This window comes from Giraffa tippelskirchi, chromosome 4 (assembly GCF_054371585.1).
Source record: "Giraffa tippelskirchi isolate mGirTip1 chromosome 4, T2T-mGirTip1v1.2.pri, whole genome shotgun sequence".
Classification (NCBI taxonomy): domain Eukaryota; kingdom Metazoa; phylum Chordata; class Mammalia; order Artiodactyla; family Giraffidae; genus Giraffa; species Giraffa tippelskirchi.
This window is the reverse complement of record NC_137278.1, coordinates 197,643,947-197,664,327: the sequence shown is the minus strand read 5'-3', so window position 1 is coordinate 197,664,327 and position 20,381 is coordinate 197,643,947. Positions and strand designations below refer to the sequence as shown.

Below are 20,381 nucleotides of genomic sequence, written 5' to 3'. Positions count from 1 at the left end.
TGAAGATCTAATCAAAGAATAAGCCTTATTCCCTTGGTGAAGAATTATATTTCAAAGCACACGTGTTCATTGTGAAATTGTAGCATATTTACAGCATACTTGCTCTACATTTAAAGATACACTTTGCTTCAAGCTAAAAATAGTGAAATATATATATGTGTGTGTGTATACATATTTGATGAGAAAGTAGTTATTTACTGCTTTCCATAGGAATTCACAATATGATTTTTTTTGTTGCAAATCCTCCTAGTATCTTTAACATATAATTCAATTCACAGAAATGTGATTTGCTCTCAACCTTTTCGGAGGCGCAAGTAGGGTACAAACTGAGGTCATTCCTTCCTGTTCTTGGATGAGTCCTTGCTTCATAAATTCTGTCAGTGTGGCACTAGCCAACTGTGTTATTAACATCACCAAGGGGAATTCAAACGTATCATGTTGTAGGATCAAAAGTTCCACATTCTGAATCAGCGCCAGCATGTTTCCAGACCCTTCAGTTTGACCAGAGTCTGCAGCCATCTCCCTCTCCCCACCGTATGACTCACCCACTTCAGGGTGGAGGTCACTCTCTGCTCCCACACATTGCCATGGCCCCATCAGTGTCCCCAACAGTTGTGGAGTGTTTTGCCTTCCAGAGCCTCAGGTCTGGAAAGAACTGTTTTGCAATCCTCTCTATTAAATCCAGTTAAGCTGGTCATTTCGACTGCATGCCTGGAAACTCACTAGAACATTGTTTCTAGTAAACCAAAATAGATCTCCCCAAAGTAGAAGGCCTGTAATGTTTTGCAGATTGATCCAGAGGCAGAAGAGCTGAAGCCTTGGCCAGGAATGACCTCCTGTCATAAAGTCCTAACCTTCTCCCACTTAAGCTCATCAGGTCCTCGGTGGCCCTTCTACTGTGTGCCTAGCACAGGGTTAGGACTCACATTCTTGCACATTCTTGGGTTCCAACTTCCCCTCTCTGTTAATCCGTTCATTAGCACCAAATTGCAGGGTTCCTTGCCAAGCCCATCAAGCATAATTGGAGCTTCTGAAGTCAGAGCCCCCAATTACGTTCGTTCGGGTGTCTCATTAGCCTCATGTATCATCCAAGCCCATCCTCAGACGTGTTTTCCTTCACGATTGTTGTCATTTTCTTAATGCAGGTATTGTTGAGAAAGATTGTTTTTAACAAACACTTTTGCTTAGCCAGTTGTTTGATCTCCAGAGTACAATAAATCCTCAGATGAAATGGAGCCGGGAATGGGGGAAGAGGGAGACTGAGGGAGGCTTAGAGAAAAGTAGGTGGAGAACTTGAGCCAAGGACCAGCCCCGCCCATCTCCCCCCACCCAATGATGCTCCTGCACTTAGAGATGGCCCGACTTGGGAAATGATCCACTTTGTGTAAATGGGTACATCAAAGAGGCAGTGAGCCTATAGCAAAGTACAGTGTGCATTTTGTAGCTATAGGGATTCTCTTAAAGTTCACCGAGAAATGGAGGACCTCGGACTTTCCTGGTGGTCCAGTGGTTAAGACTCCTCCTGCTAATGCAGGGGACGCGAGTTCGGTCCCTGATCTGGGAAGATGCCACATGCCACAGAGCAGCTAAGCCCGTGTGCCACAGCCACTGAGCCTGCACTCTAGAGCCTTGCTCCAAAACCAGAGAAGCCAGCACCATGAGAAGCCTGCACACTGCAACTAGATAGTAACCCCTGCTGGCTGCAATCAGAGAAAGCCTGGTGTGCAGCGACAGAGACCCAGCATAGCCAAAAATAGGTTAATTTTTTTTAAAAGAAATGGAGGTTTTCTACTTCCTGGACGACTATAGGCATGTGCTCTGTCTTCTGGGTTCTTCAAGACTTTGAGAATAGAGAGGGTTATCTTTACAAGAGTGTAGGATCAGGAGTCAGAGCGCCAGATTTCTGGTTCCGGCTCTGTAGCTTTGAGCCCATTGCTTACCTCCTCTTATACCCTAAATTTCTCAGCTTTAAAATAGCAATGTGTGCTAGTTCCTTCGGTCGTGTCTGATTCTTTGCAACCACATGGACTATAGCCCTCCAGGCTCCTCTGTCCATGGGACTCTCCAGAAGAATGGGTTGCCATGCCCTCTTCCAGGGGATCTCCCCCACCCAGAGATCGAATCCTCCTCTCTCACGTCTCCTGCCTCGGCAGGAGGGTTCTTTACCACTGGCACCACTTGGGAATCCCACTAAAATAGCAATACCCTCTCTTCATAATTTCCCTAACTTCACCTCTACCCAAAAAGCTACAAATGGTGGGATGTGAGTTCTGAACCGTAGTCCTTGGCATATGTAGTACGTACTCCATGTAGCATCCTTCCTTCTTTAAGAGAACAGGTGGCTCCGCCATGTCCCCAGTTTCTCTGCCCGACCCCTGTGTCTATTTTGGAACACCTTCAGCTTCTTGATGGATGCTTTGCCCAATTCTCCTGGCTGTGTTGGTTAGATGAAGGGGTTGCCTCGCTGCCTGCCTCACGGCAGTCTCTGCTTGCTCTCCTGAGCACCCATGGGGACCTGGAGCCTTTAAGTTTAATTGTGCTTTTGAGGAAGAGGCGCTCCACACAGTTCTGTTCCTGGACCTATTCAAGGTCATCTTCAGCCCTTCCAACTCAACCCCTCCAGAGCGGCAAAAATCTATCTTCTTGGGTCTTTTGGGAAATACAGCAAAACTAGTGTGAAGCTGTGCATTGCATTTTTCAAGAGTCAAGCTCAGTCTACATAAGATGCAGAGGAGGGGGCAGGGGCGTGGGGTAGAGGTCAAGGGAAGAGAGATGGAAGGTCTGCTCCTGTCTCCCCCACCAAAGCATTGGAAGTTGCTGTTGGAAAAATCTTCAGCCTTTATTTACCATGGTGGGTAGCCACAGGAGGAGGGGCGGGTGGGTGAGAGAGGAGAACAATAGGGGCTGTGTGCCTTGTGCTCAGCCAGCAACACGGTGAGCCAGGTCAGTGCGGCTCGGTTGGCCCTGGCGCTTTAAAGGAGGGTCTCCTGCAGCTGTCGGTGGTGGTGGGCTGGGGCCAAGGCAGGCGCAGCCCGGACACCGCGAGGCAAAGTGGCAGGAACGCCCTGGTTCCACAGGCTCCAACCCGATGGAAACCCTCGCTGCTTCTTGTGCTATCAAGGGAGAGGCTTGAGGGGGGACCACAGAGGAGGTGACCAGGAAAGGGAGCGCGCGTCTCCTGCGGAGAGTGACCGACATATGGAACGTGTTATCCAGAAAGGTTACAGGCTGGGGGAAAGCTCCTAGGCTTTTCCAGGGTGGGATGGGGGAGGGGCCGCCTTCCAAAACTCAGGGAGGTTTCTAAACAAAAGGAATTTGAGAAGGGTTGGAGGAATAATGAGAAATGCAAACTTGACCCAGAGTTTCTCTTTTCTGTCTCCCCGCTTATCCCCAGCCTGTCCTTACATGTTTCTAATTCCCGGGGAACCCCAGAGAGCCCCTGGGGCCATGTGCCTTCCTCCCTACATGCAGGGGGTCAGTAGGACCCCAGAGCCATCTCCCACCCTCTGTGTCCACAGGGACCAGAGAGCGAGCAGGGAACCCAGAGCCTTGTCTCAGCCCCCAAGGGTGGGTAGAGCACAGGCCCTGCAAAGATTTTAGGGTGACTTATCCTGATTCCCTCACTTCATGGCAGAGACCCTGGCTCTGAGTCCCCCTCTTTGCAGTCAGAGCCTCCCCAGCTGCCTGACCTCTCTCCTGTTCGGTGGGAACTGCCCTGTTCTTCGTGGTTCAGGTTATGATCCTAGAGCTCCGGTTTAGATCTGTCCTCCAGGAATGTTCTCAGACGCTTCTGAGCAAACAATGAAGTGTCATCAGTGACACTAAAAGGTGACGCCTCTTGTCCTCTGCACTTTTTCCATCATCTTTCACTATGTAACAAACCACCCTAAGCTTGACAGCATAAAAAAAAAAACGACTCACCGTTGTATCACTTCTTAGGATGTCATGGGTCAGGGATTTGATTAGAGCTGGGTTGGAGAATCTTCTGTGTCAGGTGGCCTTAACAGGTTGGCTGATGGCTTGGCATGGACCACCAAGTCCAGTCCACCTGCAAGGTGATTGAGTGCCTTGGCAAGACTGGCTGGAAGACCTTGGTAGAGGAGGATGGGTCTCTAGCATGGGTGGGTCTCCTTGACTGTCAGTGACCCCCATGGTGACTTGGGGCCCCAAGAACAGACAGAAGCCACTTGGCCACTTACAGCCTAGCCTTGGAAATCAAGAAACCAGAAGGATGGAAGAGGATGGAGGAGCCATCAGGTTGGAGGTGAAGTCATCCAGAGTGCTGGCAGGGCCAGAGATGGAAGGGAAACAGCATGAAATCCCAAAGCCCTTGAGGCATGCGGATGTCACTAGACAATGGTGCTGGTGCTACATAGATCTATGTAAAAAAAAGGGGAAGGGTTCTATGTTATGAGCTACCTCTTGGGCTCAGTCAGGCTGCAAGGGCTCCAGCTGTCTCACAGTGTAGCATTTCATAGGTTGCACTGATCCCGATTCCCCTGTGCCTCCCAGAGGAAGTCCTGCTGGTGCTCACGTCTTGTCGGCAGTTTTCCCTCTGAGTGTCCTTTTATTTACTTTTCTGGTTTGTTCCAGACAGGCAGCACAGCTCTGGGCCTCTGGAGAGCTGGCTCTGGTTCTGACTCCTTCACTAATTTATCACTGCATATGGGGCAGGTTGTTTTCTTGCTGTAACCTTCACATTATGTGAGACGCTGGTAGATGAGGATGCCGGTGCTTGGCTTGGTAGCTTTAAAAGGACACAGAGAAGCAGGAAGGACCAGAAAATGAGACCAGTACTGAGGATGATTTGACTGGTGAAGAAATGACTCTAGGTTAGCAGAAGGTCCTAGAAGCACAGGGTATTAGAAGCTTTGAAAAATTCTTTAGTTCAAGAATTCTTCACCTAGAATCTGTGGGTCTCTGGGTTAGCTTTGGGGAGCCTGTCAACTGCCTGGAATTTTTTATGCAAACTGTCTCCTGTTTGTGCACATGAATTTTTTTAGGGGACAGTTTCTTTCATTTTTTATCACATTCTAAAAAGGTCAAAAATGGCTGAGGACCACTTTAGTCCACCAGCATTCTGTTATGTGATTCTTAACCAGGAGGGATAAGGCCTCCCCAGATGGTATTTGGGAAAGTGTGAGAGCTTTTTTTTTGGGTTGTCACCATGTCTGGGGGACATGATTGACATTTAGTAGGTGGGGGGCAGAGCTTCATGGGTGAGAGACAGAACCGAACAATGAAGAACTAACTGTCCTGCCCAAAATACCAGCATCAGCCCTGTGGAAAAAGCTTGTTAGAAATTGAGACCCTGAGATGAGCAGTGACTATGGGCTCCTCTGTAACCACAAAGCTGGTCAGTGGCAGAGTTGCTTTTTATTCATACAGAGTGCCAAGCAAGTGTCCATATTTTTTTTAGATTTTTTTTTTTTTTGATGTGGTCCATTTTTAAAGTCTTGATTGAATTTGTTGCAATATTGCTTCTGCTTTATGGTTTGGTTTTCCGGCCTCAAGGCATGTGGGATCTTAGCACCCCAGCCAGGGATTGAACCCATACCCCCTGCACTGGAAGGTGACGTCTTCATTGCTGGACCAGCAGGGAAGTCCTGAGTCCACAGTGTTTCACTTCTCCTTGTCAATATGCTAAAATCTATGAAAACCTAATAATCAGAAATCTGTCTTATATTCCAAAATCCAGCAAATTTTTAAAAAAAAAATCTCTGGGTTCTTGCATTTTGCATCCTTACTCCCATACAGTAAGGATGGAGGAAAGGAATGTGTAATATTTGGGGAAACTAAAAGCACAAATAAGTGAGCCCACCAGCCTGGCATTGCACAGATATGCTTCTCAATCACTGTGAATTGGTGATGCCCAGCCTTAGAAAGGGTAATGACTCCTTGCATTTCAGAGGACCTGTCTTGGAGGTCTTTCTCTGAATAAGGAAAGCAGCATTAGGGTACCAGCATGGGGCTCCCCGCCTTGCTCTCTGCAAGCATGTTGCAGGTGCCTTAGCCTCTGTGGAATGAGTTGGGAGGTGGTCTGCAGTATTGGCTGAAAATGCAGCCTGAGGGTCACCCAGGGCTCTGCATCCTGGCTCCGCCTCTCAGTTAATGTGTGATCTCAGAAACAACGAGTTAATCTGTCTGAACCTCAGTTTCCTGAGCTGACAAGTGGGGTTGATCATCATATCTGTGAAGATGAATTGAGATAATCCATGTAGTGTCTCTCAAAATCCCCAGCATATGGTGGGGCTCAGTAAATACTAGCTGTTATTATCAGAGATTATGAGGACTATGTCCATGAGGAAAGACAGATTTGGGTCGAGTGTTGGTGCCAAAATTGCTTTCAGAGGGCAAGCTCTGGATTGGTTTCTGGTCTTGCCCAGCTGCCCAGAACCTGAGTTGGTCGACAGTTTGGGTCTGGATCATAATGTTTATGAAGTGCCTGCCACACACCTGAGTTTGGGTGGAAGATGAATTTTCTTCCTGTGTGTTCATCCCAGCCTTCCTTAACAAGTGGGCACAGAGAGCCTTAGGAAACCTCCATGCAGGCACCTCTCCCATCCTGGTTTCCGGACCTGGCAGGGAGTTCAGGTGAATGATGGTGGCCGGGCAAGCCATGGAGAGAATGCCCAGCAGCATGGAAGGAGGCCTTGGCCCTCCGAGTCCCCAGACAGCGCGGTTTCCTAGAACAGGCATCCAGACCAAAGAGAGATGAGGACCATGTGCCAGTCCTTCATCCTCCTGAATGGAGGCTGGCTGTGGGCCAGGGGTTATATCTGACACAAGCCCCATCGCCAAGGCTGGAGGAGACAGTCTACCCTCTGACCACACTCACTGCGGCCAAGTCCTCGTGGGCCAAACCATGATGGTTTGGGTTCACCCCGGCCTTGCTGCCACTGCTCTGGCCGGTGCGGTCATAGGTCTGGGCCTTCCAAGCCAGCTGTAGTCTTGGTTTGGAAGAGGCATCCCAAGGGCGAAGGGGAGTCCTGCCTTGGGATTTCCCTTCTCTCCCAGCTCTCAGGATGAAGCCAACTTCCTTAATCCTGCCATTTTGAGACCCACCCTTGGCCGGTTAGACAAAGTAGATAATTGATCATCATAATGATTATAATGATTAAAGATTGATAGTCAGCAGCCTTCCCAATACAGTTAACTTACAGCTGGCTAGCGCTGCGCGTGTTATGCGTATGCTTGACACAGAAACCCGGCTCAGATGTGAGGCGTCTAGAACAGGAAGTGTCACTTGCTTGGGGTGATTACTCTCTGATGCTAAGAGTTTCACGCTAGCCGTACCCCCAACTGTCTGTGTAATGGAAGCAACCTCCCCTTGTGTGTTTCCTCACTTGGAAAAATGGAGTTAACCCAGATGCAGAAAATGAAACTGAAATCAAGATGTCTCAGCGTATGAAAGGATACAAGAATTTGGAAATAACTCCACTGTAATCTATCCTGTCTTGGGAAGCTACAGTGTGTGTGGTGTGTGTGTGTGCACACACACACAGGCCCATGCACTCACATTTCTGAGCACAGTGGCAGATGAGTATTAGTGCCCAGAACAAAGAAAACAGAATTTACTATAATCACCATTATGGCCAGTAGCTGGATTGACTCAGACGTTCTCTGCACATCTTTCCTTGTTCACCCTCCGGCCATGAAATGAGAGTTGGTAGGACGTAAAGGATAAAGTGAATCTAGGCTTCCTGGGGCTTGTGTCGGCATCCCAGGCTCCTTTCAGATCTCTCTGCCAAGACAGGGCCAAGCCAGAGGGTTCCCTGCCTGGGGAGTAACCATGCTACCTTCCTCTCGGCGGGGCAGTGCACTTTGCTTTGACATGTGCCATACCTTCCGTCTCACGGCCTTGGGGCCCAAGGAGGGGGTGCTTTGAATGATGTAAAATTCCTCTTCCAGTAGCTGTGCCAAAGAAATTCCCAGCTCTCGACTGACTTCTAGCTCAGGGCGTTTAGCTTGCTTTTGGGGGGAGGTTGGTTCCTCCTCCCATTCAGGGGTTTCCAGTCTTCACTTATGGGCTTCCCTGGTGGCTCAGATGGTAAAGAATCCACATGCAATGCAGGAGACCCAGGTTCAATCCCTGGGTATGGAAGATCCCTTGGAGAAGGAAACAGAAACCCACTCCAGTATTATTGCCTGCAAAATCCCATGGATAGAGGAGCCTGGCGGGCTACAGTCCATGGGGGTGCAAAGAGTCAGACACGACTTAGCAACTAAACTACCACCAGTATTCACTTTCTGGCCTCCAAGAGGAACCAGTTTTAGCAATTCCTTTCTGAGGGAGGTGTCACCCTTCTCAAGTCTCTATTTTGTCTTCCCTCATCCTAGAACACTCCTTCCCTGTTGACTGCATGTCTCGTTTCTACTGGGAAGCTAGTATCCCCTGAAAGCCGAGGACCTTGTCTTCCTTTAGATACTGGCCAAGGGTTGTCTGTGTCGATGGGTTTCAGAACCTAGGTTCAGGAAGTTTCAATAAGAGGAACTATGCAGAGTGCATGCTGAAAGTCACTTCGCGACCCCACAGACTGTAGCCCACCAGGCTCCTCTGTCCATGGGATTCTCCAGGCAAGAATACTGGAGCCGGTTGCCATTTCTGCCTCTAGGTATGCAGAATGAGGTGCTTTTAAAGAACTGGCTAGGAATCCATCTCCTTGCCTCTGCTGTCGCCCTGTATTGAGGCTGTGTGATGCACACCTACCCAGGTATCAGGGGTCTCACGTGTAGTCTCACCAAATACAGCAGAGAGGTGAGTCTTTTTAGTTTGGGGGGGTGGTTTAGACCATGCTCACCAGCATCTTCCCTGAGAGTTGTGAACTAGTTCTCTGACCTTGGCTCCATTTCTTACCCTCTCTAGGGCTCGATTTATGTATTTTTGCCCGATGACTCAGCAGACAAAGAATCTGCCTGCAATGCAGGAGACACAGGATATGCAGGTTCGATCCCTGGGTCAGGAAGATCCCCTGGAGGAGGGCACAACAACCCACTCCAATATTCTTGCCTGGATAATCCTGTGGACAGAGGGGCCTGGCGGGCTGCAGTCTATAGAATCACAAAAAGTCGGACATGACTGAAAATGCACACACGTGCTTCCTAAGACAGGGAGTGGTCAGAGTGGCCACCCTCGGAGATGTGCTAAGAGTGAGCGAGGTGGGTCTGAGGGACGCACATGGAGCCATCGGGGAAATGGGGCCCTGGACACCACCCAGCCTGTACTCGTGAGTTCATTTCTCATCCGATCCTTCCAGCCACCCCAAGTTGCTCCTTCCCTCCATCCTTCCACAAGTGTTTCCCTCTCTGTTGGTTTTGGATTCATCTTGCCCCCAGCGAGTTAACCTAAGTGTTTCCAGGCTAATCTCATCCTGCTCCTTCCAGGTCGCCGGCCCCTCGGGGGGCTGGGGAGTAATTGGTTTGTCCTCACCCGTGTTTGTAGCGCCTTCCCCCTACGCGTCATCTGTGCGTTTTAATTAATCTGCCACTTTTTCCTCTCTCCTGCTTCCGGATCATTAATAAAGAGATTTAGCCATACCAGACCGATCCCCAGCAGAAGCTCCGCTGGGACCCCTCTGTCCCAGCTCCCAGCCTTGTCATGGGTCACAACACCTTCATGTGGTCCCAGCTGACTCATTTTGAGGCCTTGGGACCCGTGCTCAGAACAAAGCCAATTTGAATTAATTTTGCAATTAAGATAGGGGAAGGAGCCTAGCCGGTCCTTTTATATAAAGGCCTTAGTTTAATATTTCCACCACATTCCTTTCCCTTTTGTCATTCGGCTTTAAATCTGTTGCCTTCCCACCTCTCTCCTCTTCCACTCGCTGAACAAGATATGAGGATTATCTGGCAGGATGTGGTCTTTGGAGCCCTTGGCATTCGTCAGAGACCAGGTCATCGCTGCAGCAAGTCTCCAGGGAATGAGATCCTTCTGGCTGCAGCTGGCCAGTGTGCTGGTTCACCCCAGCCAGAAAGCACTCTCATCTCAGACAGATGTGGCTGCCCTGGATGTAATGAAACCTCTTGAATTCACATATTCAACACTTGGCACATTAAAAAGCATTTCCACCTTTGATCTCACGCCTCCTGCCCGAGGAAAGCCAAAACAGAGCCTCTGGGCCTTCTGTGTAAGTCACACCCCGAGTTCCAGCACTGGGACCAAACCCAGGGTCTGAGGTGGTACATTCACGCCCCATGATGCAAAGCATGCGACCGGCACCTGCAGGAGAGACGGGAGGAGACCAGGTTTTGTTTCGTTCCCTGGGGAACACTTTGCTAGGGAGTCTGGCAGGAGGAAACAGGAGTGGTGTCCTCAAACCCCTGGTAACTCTGCGGAGAGCTGCCTGGAAGCTGCTTGTAGAGGTGATCAGCTTGCCAGGTTGAGTTGTCCTGACTCCAGGCTTGGAACCTGAGCATCCTCTGGAAGGTATGAGATCCAGGACAGACAGACAGCACAGGGCCTCTGCTGCAGAGCCAGGTGGCCATCTGGGCTCTGCTGCTTGTTAGCTAATTATTAAACCTCCGCACGCCTTGGTTTTTTCCCATCATTAGTACCTACCTCCGAGGGGTTATTACCAAGATGAAAGATGCGGTGTCAGTACCCTACCCGGAGCGCTTTTGTGTTTGCTGCTCCCAATGCCCAGGCTACAGATTCACTCACCACAGTTGCAACAGGTGGCACTAGTGATAAAGAACCCGCCTGCCAGTGCAGAAGTTTGTAAGAGACACGGATTCAGTCCCTGGGTCAGGAAGATCCCTTGGAGGAGGGCATGGCAACCCACTCCAGTATTCTTGCTGGGAGAATCCCATGGACAGAGGAGTCTGGTGAGCTACAGTCTATGGGATCACAAAGAGTCGGATATGACTGAAGCAACTGAGCACGCATACACAGGTGCAAAAAGCAAGGTCTCCAGGTTTGTGACCAGGAGGTGGCGTGTCATGCCAGGGAGCTAGTCATGGAGTGGTGACATAGAACCCAGCAGCAACGGCCACCATCTGCCGCGTGTGGCCCAACAGACCCGGGTTTCTGTGGCCTCAGACCCTGTACCTCTGTCCTCACCAGCTTCTCTTCCATTTCAGCTGCTTCTTGCAGACCCCAAACCCTCTGTGTGTGTTGTACACTGAGCCAGAAAGGAGGAATCAGAAATTGCTCTCTTTTGAGTATTTTGAGGGATGGTGAAACCTTGTAGGAATGTTGCTCCGGGGACTGGGAAAACACCATATGTGGGAAAGCATTTCTGAGTGAGGAAAATAGCATCTGCAAGTTGGTCGGGATCTTGGAAAAGTCTGAGCGGGGGAAAGGGGCGCTGGGGAGAGTGCAGGAAGGGGGCTTGCCGGGGTCTTTAACAGGTCTTTTTCCAATTATAGCCAGGAAGAGCCTGGGGACCCTGGCCTGCTGCAGAGCCAGGCCCATATTTTCTTTGGGAGAAGAAGGCAGAGTTGATTGGCTTCCAAACCAGGCTTGGCAGAAGCCCAAACAGCATCCCAGACCAGAAAGCCGTGTCTTGGTAGGTCTTGCCTGCTATAGATGCTCATTCAGTAAACAGACCTGGAGATTCTATGACAGTGCAGCCCTGGGCTGGACAACAGGGACTGGGGTATGAGAAGGGTGTGGCCGTGTCATCCAAGAGGAGACATGCAGACAAGGTTAACACAGTAGGATCATTGCTTGAACGGGGGTCTCTGTACCCTGCAGTCACCACTCGCAAAGGAGCACAGAAGTCTCTCTGAATCGAAACCTTCACTGATGTGCCTTGCCGGGCACTGTCTTTCCTTCTCCACTCCCCACGTCAGGGAGCTAGGCCTCTGGTACCCAGTGTGTGTGCATGGAGGGCAAGGATGCAGCATCTCTGCTGCCACCGATAACTCAGGTTCATATTGATCCAGCATGGCCAGTGGATCACTCTGTGCCGGGCTCGGTGCTGAGAGCTTTCCTAGCAATGTCGTGATCCACCCCGACAGTGACCTTGATCATGCTTGAGCCTTGTCATTTCTGTTGCACTTAAGAACCAAGTCTCGAGCTTCCCTAAGTGGTCCAGTGGTTAAGAATCTGCCTGCCAATGCAGGGAACACAGGTTCAATCCCTGGTCTGGGAAGATCCCACAAGCTTCAGGGCAGCTAAGCCCATGTGCCACAACTACTGAGCCTCTGCCCTAGAGCCCAGGAGCCACAACTGCTGAACCCTTGTGTCCCAGAGCCCGTGCTCCACACCAAGAGAAGCCACTGCAATGAGAAGCCGGAGCATCTTAACAAAGAGTAGCCTCAGCTCACTACAACTAGGGAAAGCCTGAGCAGCAAAGAAGGCCCAGCGTAGCCAAAAATAAATTAATTAAATTAAAATTTCAAATACTTTTTTAAAAAAGAGCCAAATCTCCCCTGTCCCTCTCTGCATCGTGTAGCTGTGTGACCCTTACGCAGCTCACTTTACACCACACCAGGTCTCAGCATCCTTAGTGGTGAACATGAGATGGTTACCTACAGCCCCTTCCGGCTTCAACATCTATGTTAGGGCGTGTTTTATTAGTAACATTCTTGGGCTTGCTCTGTGCAAAAAAGCTGAAAACAAATTATCAAAGTGAAGTCTGCAGAAAGCCTGCTGGGTTTTAATGCAGCCTTGCAAATAATCTAGAAACACTTACCAACCTGCAGCTGATTCCAAAGTATCATGACAAGGTTTTTGGACTTGACGGCAAGAGTCTAGATCCAGAAATGGGTAGGACCTATGCCAAGGGCATTTGGGAGTTTTTATATCATTCATTTTGTTCATCTGTCCTTCCCCCCCGCCACCTTCCCCAGTGCTGGCCAGATGTTTCTACAGAATTTGTGTGTTTGGAACCCAAGGGGGTGGCGGGGTTTGCCTTGGGACTCCCAGAGGTAGATGGGATGGTAGAAACAGTGCAGCCGCCGTAAGTCTCTGTAGAAAATTGAAAAGCAATAAGTCAACTGCAAGTCAGTCTGCTTTGTATGATCTGATCATGGGGTTGGGCAGTTGTTTGCAGTGTTGGTGATGAAATCTTCCTCTCTGACAACCCTGACCTCTCCCCCTACCCCTGTTGCCAAGGAGAGCAAAGAAGGTGGTCTCAGGGGCCTTTCTCATGGTCCACAACCCCAGGCCCTCCCAGCCAGGTTGTACTAAAGTCGCAGCTCCCGTCCACAGCTGTCCTCGCGTCACCCTGCCTCACGGTACCCTGTGGCCCTTGTGCATCTTTCTTGACCAACAGTGACTTTCCACTCCTTTATTGTTGTTGTTCAGTCATTAAGTCGTGTCCGACTCTTTGTGACCCCACTGACTGCAGCATGCCAAGCTTCCCTGTCCTTCACTATCTCCCAGAGTTTGCTCAAACTCATGTCCGTCGAGTCAGTGATGCCAGCCAACCATCTCATCCTCTGTCATCCCCTTCCCCCATCTTCAATCTTTCCCAGCATCAGGTTCTTTTCCAGTGAGTCAGCTCTTCACATCAGGTGGCCAAAGTATTGAAGCTTCAGCATCAGTCCTTCCAATGAATATTCAGGGTTTATTTCCTTTAGGATTGACTGGTTGGATCTCCTTACTGTCCAAGGGACTCTCAAGTGTCTTCTCCAACCCCACAGTTCAAAAGCATCAGGTCTCCGGCACTCAGCATTCTTTATGATCCACTTCTCACATCTGTACATGACCCCTGGAAAAACCATGGCTTTGACTATATGGACCTTTGGTGGCAAAGTGATGTCTCTGCTTTTTAGTACACTGTCTAGTTTTGTCCTAGTTTTTCTTCCAAGGAGCAAGCACCTTTTAATTTCATGACTGCTGTCACCATCCACAGTGATTTTGGAGCCCAAGAAAATAAAGTCTGTCACTGTTTCCATTTTTCCCCCATCTATTATGTTCAAACAATTTCATCGAGACAAACCATCTTAGTTCCTACAGCCAGGGCATTGCACAGGGGCCCACACACATAAAGGGGACCTTGAACTCAAAGTGTAATACTCTGTGGTTACCATCTTGAAATTCTGCAGAATTTTATCTTTGTGGGTTTTGTAAGTGAAGCCACATGGGACCATGGAACATGCGCCTGGGGGTTCGGAGCGTGGCTTCTAACATGGTCACACCTCCTGCCACCACTCTGCCTCTGAGAAATGTTTGCTCTCGGCCCTGCAGCCTTGGGAGCTGGTTCTGCCTTCACCTACCCTCAGTCCATCTCTGACTCACTGCACCCACTTTGTATTCGCTGTGGTGTGGACTCAGGGGAGAGGCAGACACAGACAAGAAGGAGGGGGCCCCTGGCCTTGGAGGACAGAGTCTAGTGAGTAAACCGCATCATGCCAAGAGGGCTGTAACATGTGCCGCCACGCTGTGGGCATGCAGAGGGGGTTGGGCTGCTGCTAGCAGGGGAGCATAAGGGAAAAGTTAGCTTCTGAACTGAGTGCTGAAGAGTGAGCAGCATTTCAGCAGAAGAGGAGGCGATGAGAGTGTGCAAGAGGAAGGGTCACATGGGTCATAAAGCTTATTTAAATGGCTGCTGAACAGTGAGCCGGGCTGGGGGTGGGGCATGGGAGCCCAGTCATGATGTGATGGAAAGGAACACTGGTCTTGGACTGCAGAGACCCTCCCTCTCTGCTTCCTGTGTCTCTCCTCTTCTTTAAACTGCAGTTTGGGGTTTCCTCATCTATACTCTTGCCTGGAAAATCCCATGGACAGAGGGGCCTGGTAGGCTGCAGTCCATGGGGTCACTAGGAGTCAGACACGACTGACTTCACTTTCACTTTTCACTTTCATGCATTGGAGAAGGAAATGGCAACCCACTCCAGTGTTCTTGCCTGGAGAATCCCAGCCCTGGTGGGCTGCCATCTGTGGGGTCGCACAGAGTCGGACACGACTGAAGCAACTTAGCAGCAGCATCTATAAAATGAAGTGAAAAGTGAAAGTGTTAGTCGCTCAGTCATGTTTGACTCTTTGCAACCCCATGGACTGTAGCTGCCATGCTCCTCTGTCCATGGGATTCTCCAGGCAAGAATGCTGGAATGGGTTGCCATGCCCTTCTCCAGGGGATCTTCCTGATCCAGGGATCGAACCCTGGTTTCATGCTTTACAGGTGGATTCTTTACCATCTGAGCCACCAGAGAAGCCCATATGAAATAAAGGAGTTGGATTAAATGCCTTTCTGCCTCTAACACCCTTTGGTTCCATACACAGGCCACTCCCCATAAAGCAGCCCAATCCATCAAGGCTCTTCCCACTCACCTTTGCAATGACCTTACCAATCTAGACATGGTCTCTTATCCCACCTGGAACCTCCCTCCAGTCACCACACTTGTTCAATTTCTGTATGAGCGGGTAGCCTGCATAGTCTTAGTTGATAGTGATGGGGCTTTGGGAGGGGTGGTTCATAAATTGTTTATTGATAGCTTCTCCATCCCAAATTATTTCATGACATCTGTCTTCTTTTTTGGAAGGGAGAAGGCGGTATAATTTTAGTTGCATGGACGCCATATTTTTTGTGTTGTTCAAGTTTCATTTTGTTGAGCCTGCAAGATTGAAGGGAAAAATCACTTTTACGTGGAGTTGGAATGGGGTGGGGAGATTAGTTATTCCATGAGAACCATTTTCCCAGGATCATACCATTCCTGGGGGGGCCATCTCTAGGTGGGGGCAGCAAAGCTAGAATCCTTTGCTCAGCCTTGACCTTGAAAGAATCAGTTGTCCAGAGAGTGGTTCCCATGGAAAGAAGATGCTCCCCTTATCAGAGAAACAGGCTGGGAGCCAGGAGGAGGAAGCTGGAGGAAAGTGACAGCAGCGTTGCTGGCCTTTGGGGACACCAGAGCAGCTCTTCAGGCAAGATGGGGAAAGAGGCCACATCTGTGAGTCCTGGGAGCGAGTTAGCTTGGGGCAGGGCTCAGACACAAGTTCTGAGCCATGGGTAAGCAGGACGGATTTTCTCCTCTTTTTTTAATTGATATTTATTTTTATTTATTTATTTGGGTGGGCAGGGTTACAGTACACAGGGTCTTCTAGATATGGCACGCAGAATCTTTAGTTGTGACATGTAAACTTTTAGTTGTGGCATGTGGGATCTAGTTCCCTGCCCAGGGATCGAACCTGGGCCCCCTGCATCAGGAGGGCAGAGTCTTAGCCACTGGACCAGCAGGGAAGTCCCAGGACTGATTTTCTGTGTCTTGTGCCACCTTTGTTTATTTCCCTTCTCTTCTTCCCCTGGGTTTTGTAGCCTTTCTGGAAATACCCAAGGTGAGCCAAGGGAAGGATTTTATTTTCCATGCTTAGAGCTTTAAAGAGGAAACGACAGAGCCCCGGGGACGGTGAGGCGGCTGCGATGGTGGTAACAGAATGAGCACCCCTGGCGGGTGGGGCGAAGCGCAGGGCACTGGGGAGGGTCTAAGGAGTGGCCACCCTCCCGCACCATAACCCTCTCCTTCCAGGGCTGTGCTTCCAGGGCTGTGCTCTAGGGAGGGAGTGACCAACAGGAAGGTATGTGGAGATCAGCCTTCTAAGTCCACAAGGACTCAGCAGAAACCCCAAGTGGAGGCTCTACTATGGCAACAGAACGAAAGCGTTGATGGGTTAAGATGCCACTGAACCAAGGAGACGGCAGTTAGAAATAGAACCATCGAAAGAGGAGCGTTTCATAGTGGGAAACTTAAAACATCAGACAAGAGAAAAGGACAGGGAATCTTGCGCTTCGGGACAAGTGCAGCCCATTCATTTGAGCTGAGTCTCCAACTTCTACAGGCAGTGCTGTGGGGGGTCTGCTGTCTTGGGAAGGGGGTGTCTGGGGATCAGGTGGGCACATTGGCAAGCATGTCCATCAGAGAGCTCGACAGAGAACCCTGACACTCAGGCTGTCTCACAGAGTGGGTCATTACAGGGGCAGGAGAACCGCTCTGCCGAGCTGGCCAACGATGACCCCTCTTGATGCTGCAGATTGAGGGGCAGCTGGCCCAACCCCCAGCCTCAGGGTATGCACTCCTTCCAGAGACCCCAGGGGCCGCAGCGAAGTGGGCAAGAGAACTCTGATTCTTGACACAATTGCTAGGCTGCTGCTGCTGGTATTTTTTAATTAGAAACATAGTGTATGCACCTTTAGAATTTTCAGGTTCCATTTCTTCGTAGTTTCATGAGGTGGAACGAGATATGGTCTTTTCAGGCTCAAGGGACATTTAAAGAAACGGCAAGATGTCATGCTCACCCAGCAGAAGGCTGCAGACTGTAGACCTCAGGTGCACAGGTGGCAGGTACTGTCTGTCCAAGAAAGATCCAGGCTGAATGCCCAGAGGTGACCTCCTCTGGCACTTTAGGTCCTCGGGAGAGACCTGACTCTCCCAGGCTGTAGCCCTTCAGTGATATTATTTATCTTTGTGGGACAGATTATTTTGCCCTCTCTCTCTTACACACAACACACAACACACACACAGACACACACACAGACACACACAGACACACAGACACACACACACACAGACACACACACACAGACACACACAGACACACAGACACACACACACACACACACACACACACACACACACAGACACACACACACACACACACACACACACACACACACACACACACACACACACACACACCCTCTTTCCCTCTCACCCAGCCACACTGCTGGAAGAAGGATTGTTGGGGTGAAGGCATCTGGACATCTAGGAGAGTAAGAGGGGAAGGGGAGAGGAATAGACAGCCTCTGTCTCTGGCCATGGCAGGGGCGTTTTGATGCTCTCCTTGGATGGTGGTACTCAGCTCTCCGTCCTGCCTCACAGGGATCCCCAGGCTCAGGTATCTGGTCCAGGAATGACACAGACGCAGCCGCCACCACCTGCTATTAACACCCGTGTTTCCTTTTCAGATCTTACAGGTGAACAAGGTGATGTCCATCTTGTTTTATGTGATGTTTCTCGCTTATCTCCGTGGCGTCCAAGGGAACAGCATGGATCAAAGGAGTCTGTCGGAAGACTCGCTCAATTCCCTGATTATTAAGCTGATCCAGGCAGATATTTTAAAAAACAAGCTCTCCAAGCAGATGGTGGACGTTAAGGAGAACTACCAGAGCACCCTGCCCAAAGCAGAGACCCCGCCCCGGGAGCTGGCCAAGTCGGAATTCCAGCCAGTGACGGCCATGGGCCCTGAACTGCTGCGGCACCAGAGACGCTACAACTCGCCCCGGGTCCTGCTGAGTGACAGCACCCCCCTGGAGCCCCCTCCCCTGTACCTCATGGAGGATTATGTGGGCAACCCCGTGGTAGCCAACAGAACATCGCGGAGGAAGAGGTACGCGGAGCACAAGAGCCACCGGGGCGAGTACTCCGTGTGCGACAGCGAGAGCCTGTGGGTGACCGACAAGTCGTCGGCCATTGACATTCGGGGACACCAGGTCACGGTGCTGGGGGAGATCAAGACTGGCAACTCCCCCGTCAAACAATATTTTTATGAGACGAGATGTAAGGAGGCCAGGCCTGTCAAGAACGGTTGCAGAGGAATTGATGACAAACACTGGAACTCTCAGTGCAAAACCTCCCAAACCTACGTCCGCGCGCTGACGTCAGAAAACAACAAACTGGTCGGCTGGCGATGGATACGGATAGACACATCCTGTGTGTGTGCCTTGTCGAGAAAGATCGGAAGAACATAACTTGGCATCTCTCCCCATATATAAATTATTACTTTAAATTATATGATATGCATGTAGCATATAAATGTTTATATTGTTTTTATATATTATAAGTTGACCTTTATTTATTAAACTTCGGCAACCCTTACAGTATATAAGCTTTTTTCTCAATAAAATCCGTGTGCTTGGCTTCCCTCAGGCCTTCTCCCATCTGTTAAACCTGCTTCTGTAACCCAGCTCCCGGGAGCTGCCCTGTAAAGTCTGTGTACACCACTATTTTGCATTCAGTATTGTCAAAGGCCGTGACTGTCGTTTTAGTAAACTTGTTGAAATTGGCTGATGTCAGAGTTGTGTGTAGACACAGTTCCGTACCCCCTTTCAGGATGCTTCATAATTGATTCATTAACTAAAAGAACGGGTACCACTTCTGCCTCAGGGATGCTCAGCAGCTCTTAATTCTGGCCGGCAAGCTCACTGTCCAAGAACCTCCTCGCCTTCCTCTGCTGTCAGTTTTTGCCAATTAGACTTATGATCTACTCCGATGTTATGGTCCCAGAACAATAACAACGAATCTGGCAGTTTTCGTTTTGGAAGTTTCTTTTCAGTACATTTGTTGTTTAGGGGTTTGAGATTGTTAAGTGTTGGACTTCTTTTTTTTTTTTTTTTTCTTTTCTTGGCTTCAGTTTTTGTTTTGCTCTGTGTAAAAGTGGTTTTCATCTTCCAAGGCACATAGGAAAATGTTTTTTTAACTATTTGTAACAGAAATAATTGTAGAGTTACCCAGGAGCAGAAGTGGATGGTGAGTCATCTGTGCACGGAAGAGAAATGTGGTCCTGATAGATTCTCCAGGAGTCTCTTCTGCCTCCGCATCCTCTGCTGACTCTTCCTGCAGCCCCAGGGGGAACTGATGATAGAGGCTGGTGCCGCAGGAGGGAGTCAGACCTGGGTTCAAATTCCAGCTCCTCCCTGTGACTGTGGGCAGGGCTTTGAAGGCGCCCTGAGCTCAGGTTTCCTGGAGTCAGAGTCAGATGTGGGGCCTGCCTACCCCACAGGCTGCCATGGTTAGGCCCCATAACCATGGTAGGCATCCCAGAGTCCCAGCATGGTGTAGATATTCAAGAACAGAAGTTCCTTACCCTTCCCTCTTCTCCTTCTCCTTACTTAGGCATTGTGCTCCTCTGTATGGTTTTTGTTCTAGGGTTTCATTTTGTTCTCCCCACCCCTAGCTTGATTGAGATATAATTGACATGTAACACTGTATAAGTTCAAGGTGTGCAGTGTGATGATTTGACACATGTACCTATTGTGAAATGTTTACCACCGTAAGGTTACTTAGCACATCCTTCACCTCATGTAATTGCCATTGTTGTTACTGTGAAAACATTTAAAGTCCACTCTTATCGCTACTTTCAAGTATACAGTACAGTATTGTCATTGTGGTCACCAGGCTGTACATTTGATCCCCCAAAACTTCTTCCTCTTAAAATTTGAAATTTGTACTCTCCTCCTCTTCCCCATCCCCAAACCTGGCAACTGAAGTTCTGCTCTTTGCTTCTATGAGTTCAGCTTTGTTGTTGTTCAGTTGTTCAGTCGTGTCTAACTCATTTTTAACCCCATGGACTGTAGCCCACCAGGCTCCTCTGTTCATGGGATTCCCCAGGCCAGAATACCAGAATAGGTTGCCATTCCCTTCTCCAGGGTGTCTTCCCAACCTGGGGATGGAACCCAGGTCCTCTGCATTGCAGCTGGATTCTTTACCACTGAGGCTCC

General features: G+C 49.6%; 1 protein-coding gene and 1 non-coding gene across 4 annotated transcripts in view; one reads left to right on the top strand and one right to left on the bottom strand.

Moving 5' to 3' along the window:
- NTF3 (neurotrophin 3) overlaps positions 1 to 19,871 on the top strand; it is a 76,529-nt gene extending 56,658 nt beyond the window's left edge. For 2 of the 3 annotated variants that reach the window (XM_081587342.1, XM_081587343.1), the window contains one exon: positions 17,850 to 19,871. In XM_081587342.1, coding sequence (XP_081443468.1) covers positions 17,850 to 18,632 — 783 coding nt within the window. In that variant the 3' untranslated portion in view covers positions 18,633 to 19,871. Of the gene's footprint in view, positions 1 to 11,373; positions 11,508 to 17,849 lie in introns of those variants that run through there. The other variant, XM_081587344.1, reaches the window with a different exon arrangement.
- On the bottom strand, positions 16,055 to 16,127 carry TRNAR-CCU (transfer RNA arginine (anticodon CCU)). Its single transcript has one exon. It is a non-coding gene; the product is annotated as a tRNA-Arg (tRNA).
- Positions 19,872 to 20,381: the final 510 nt, after the last annotated feature.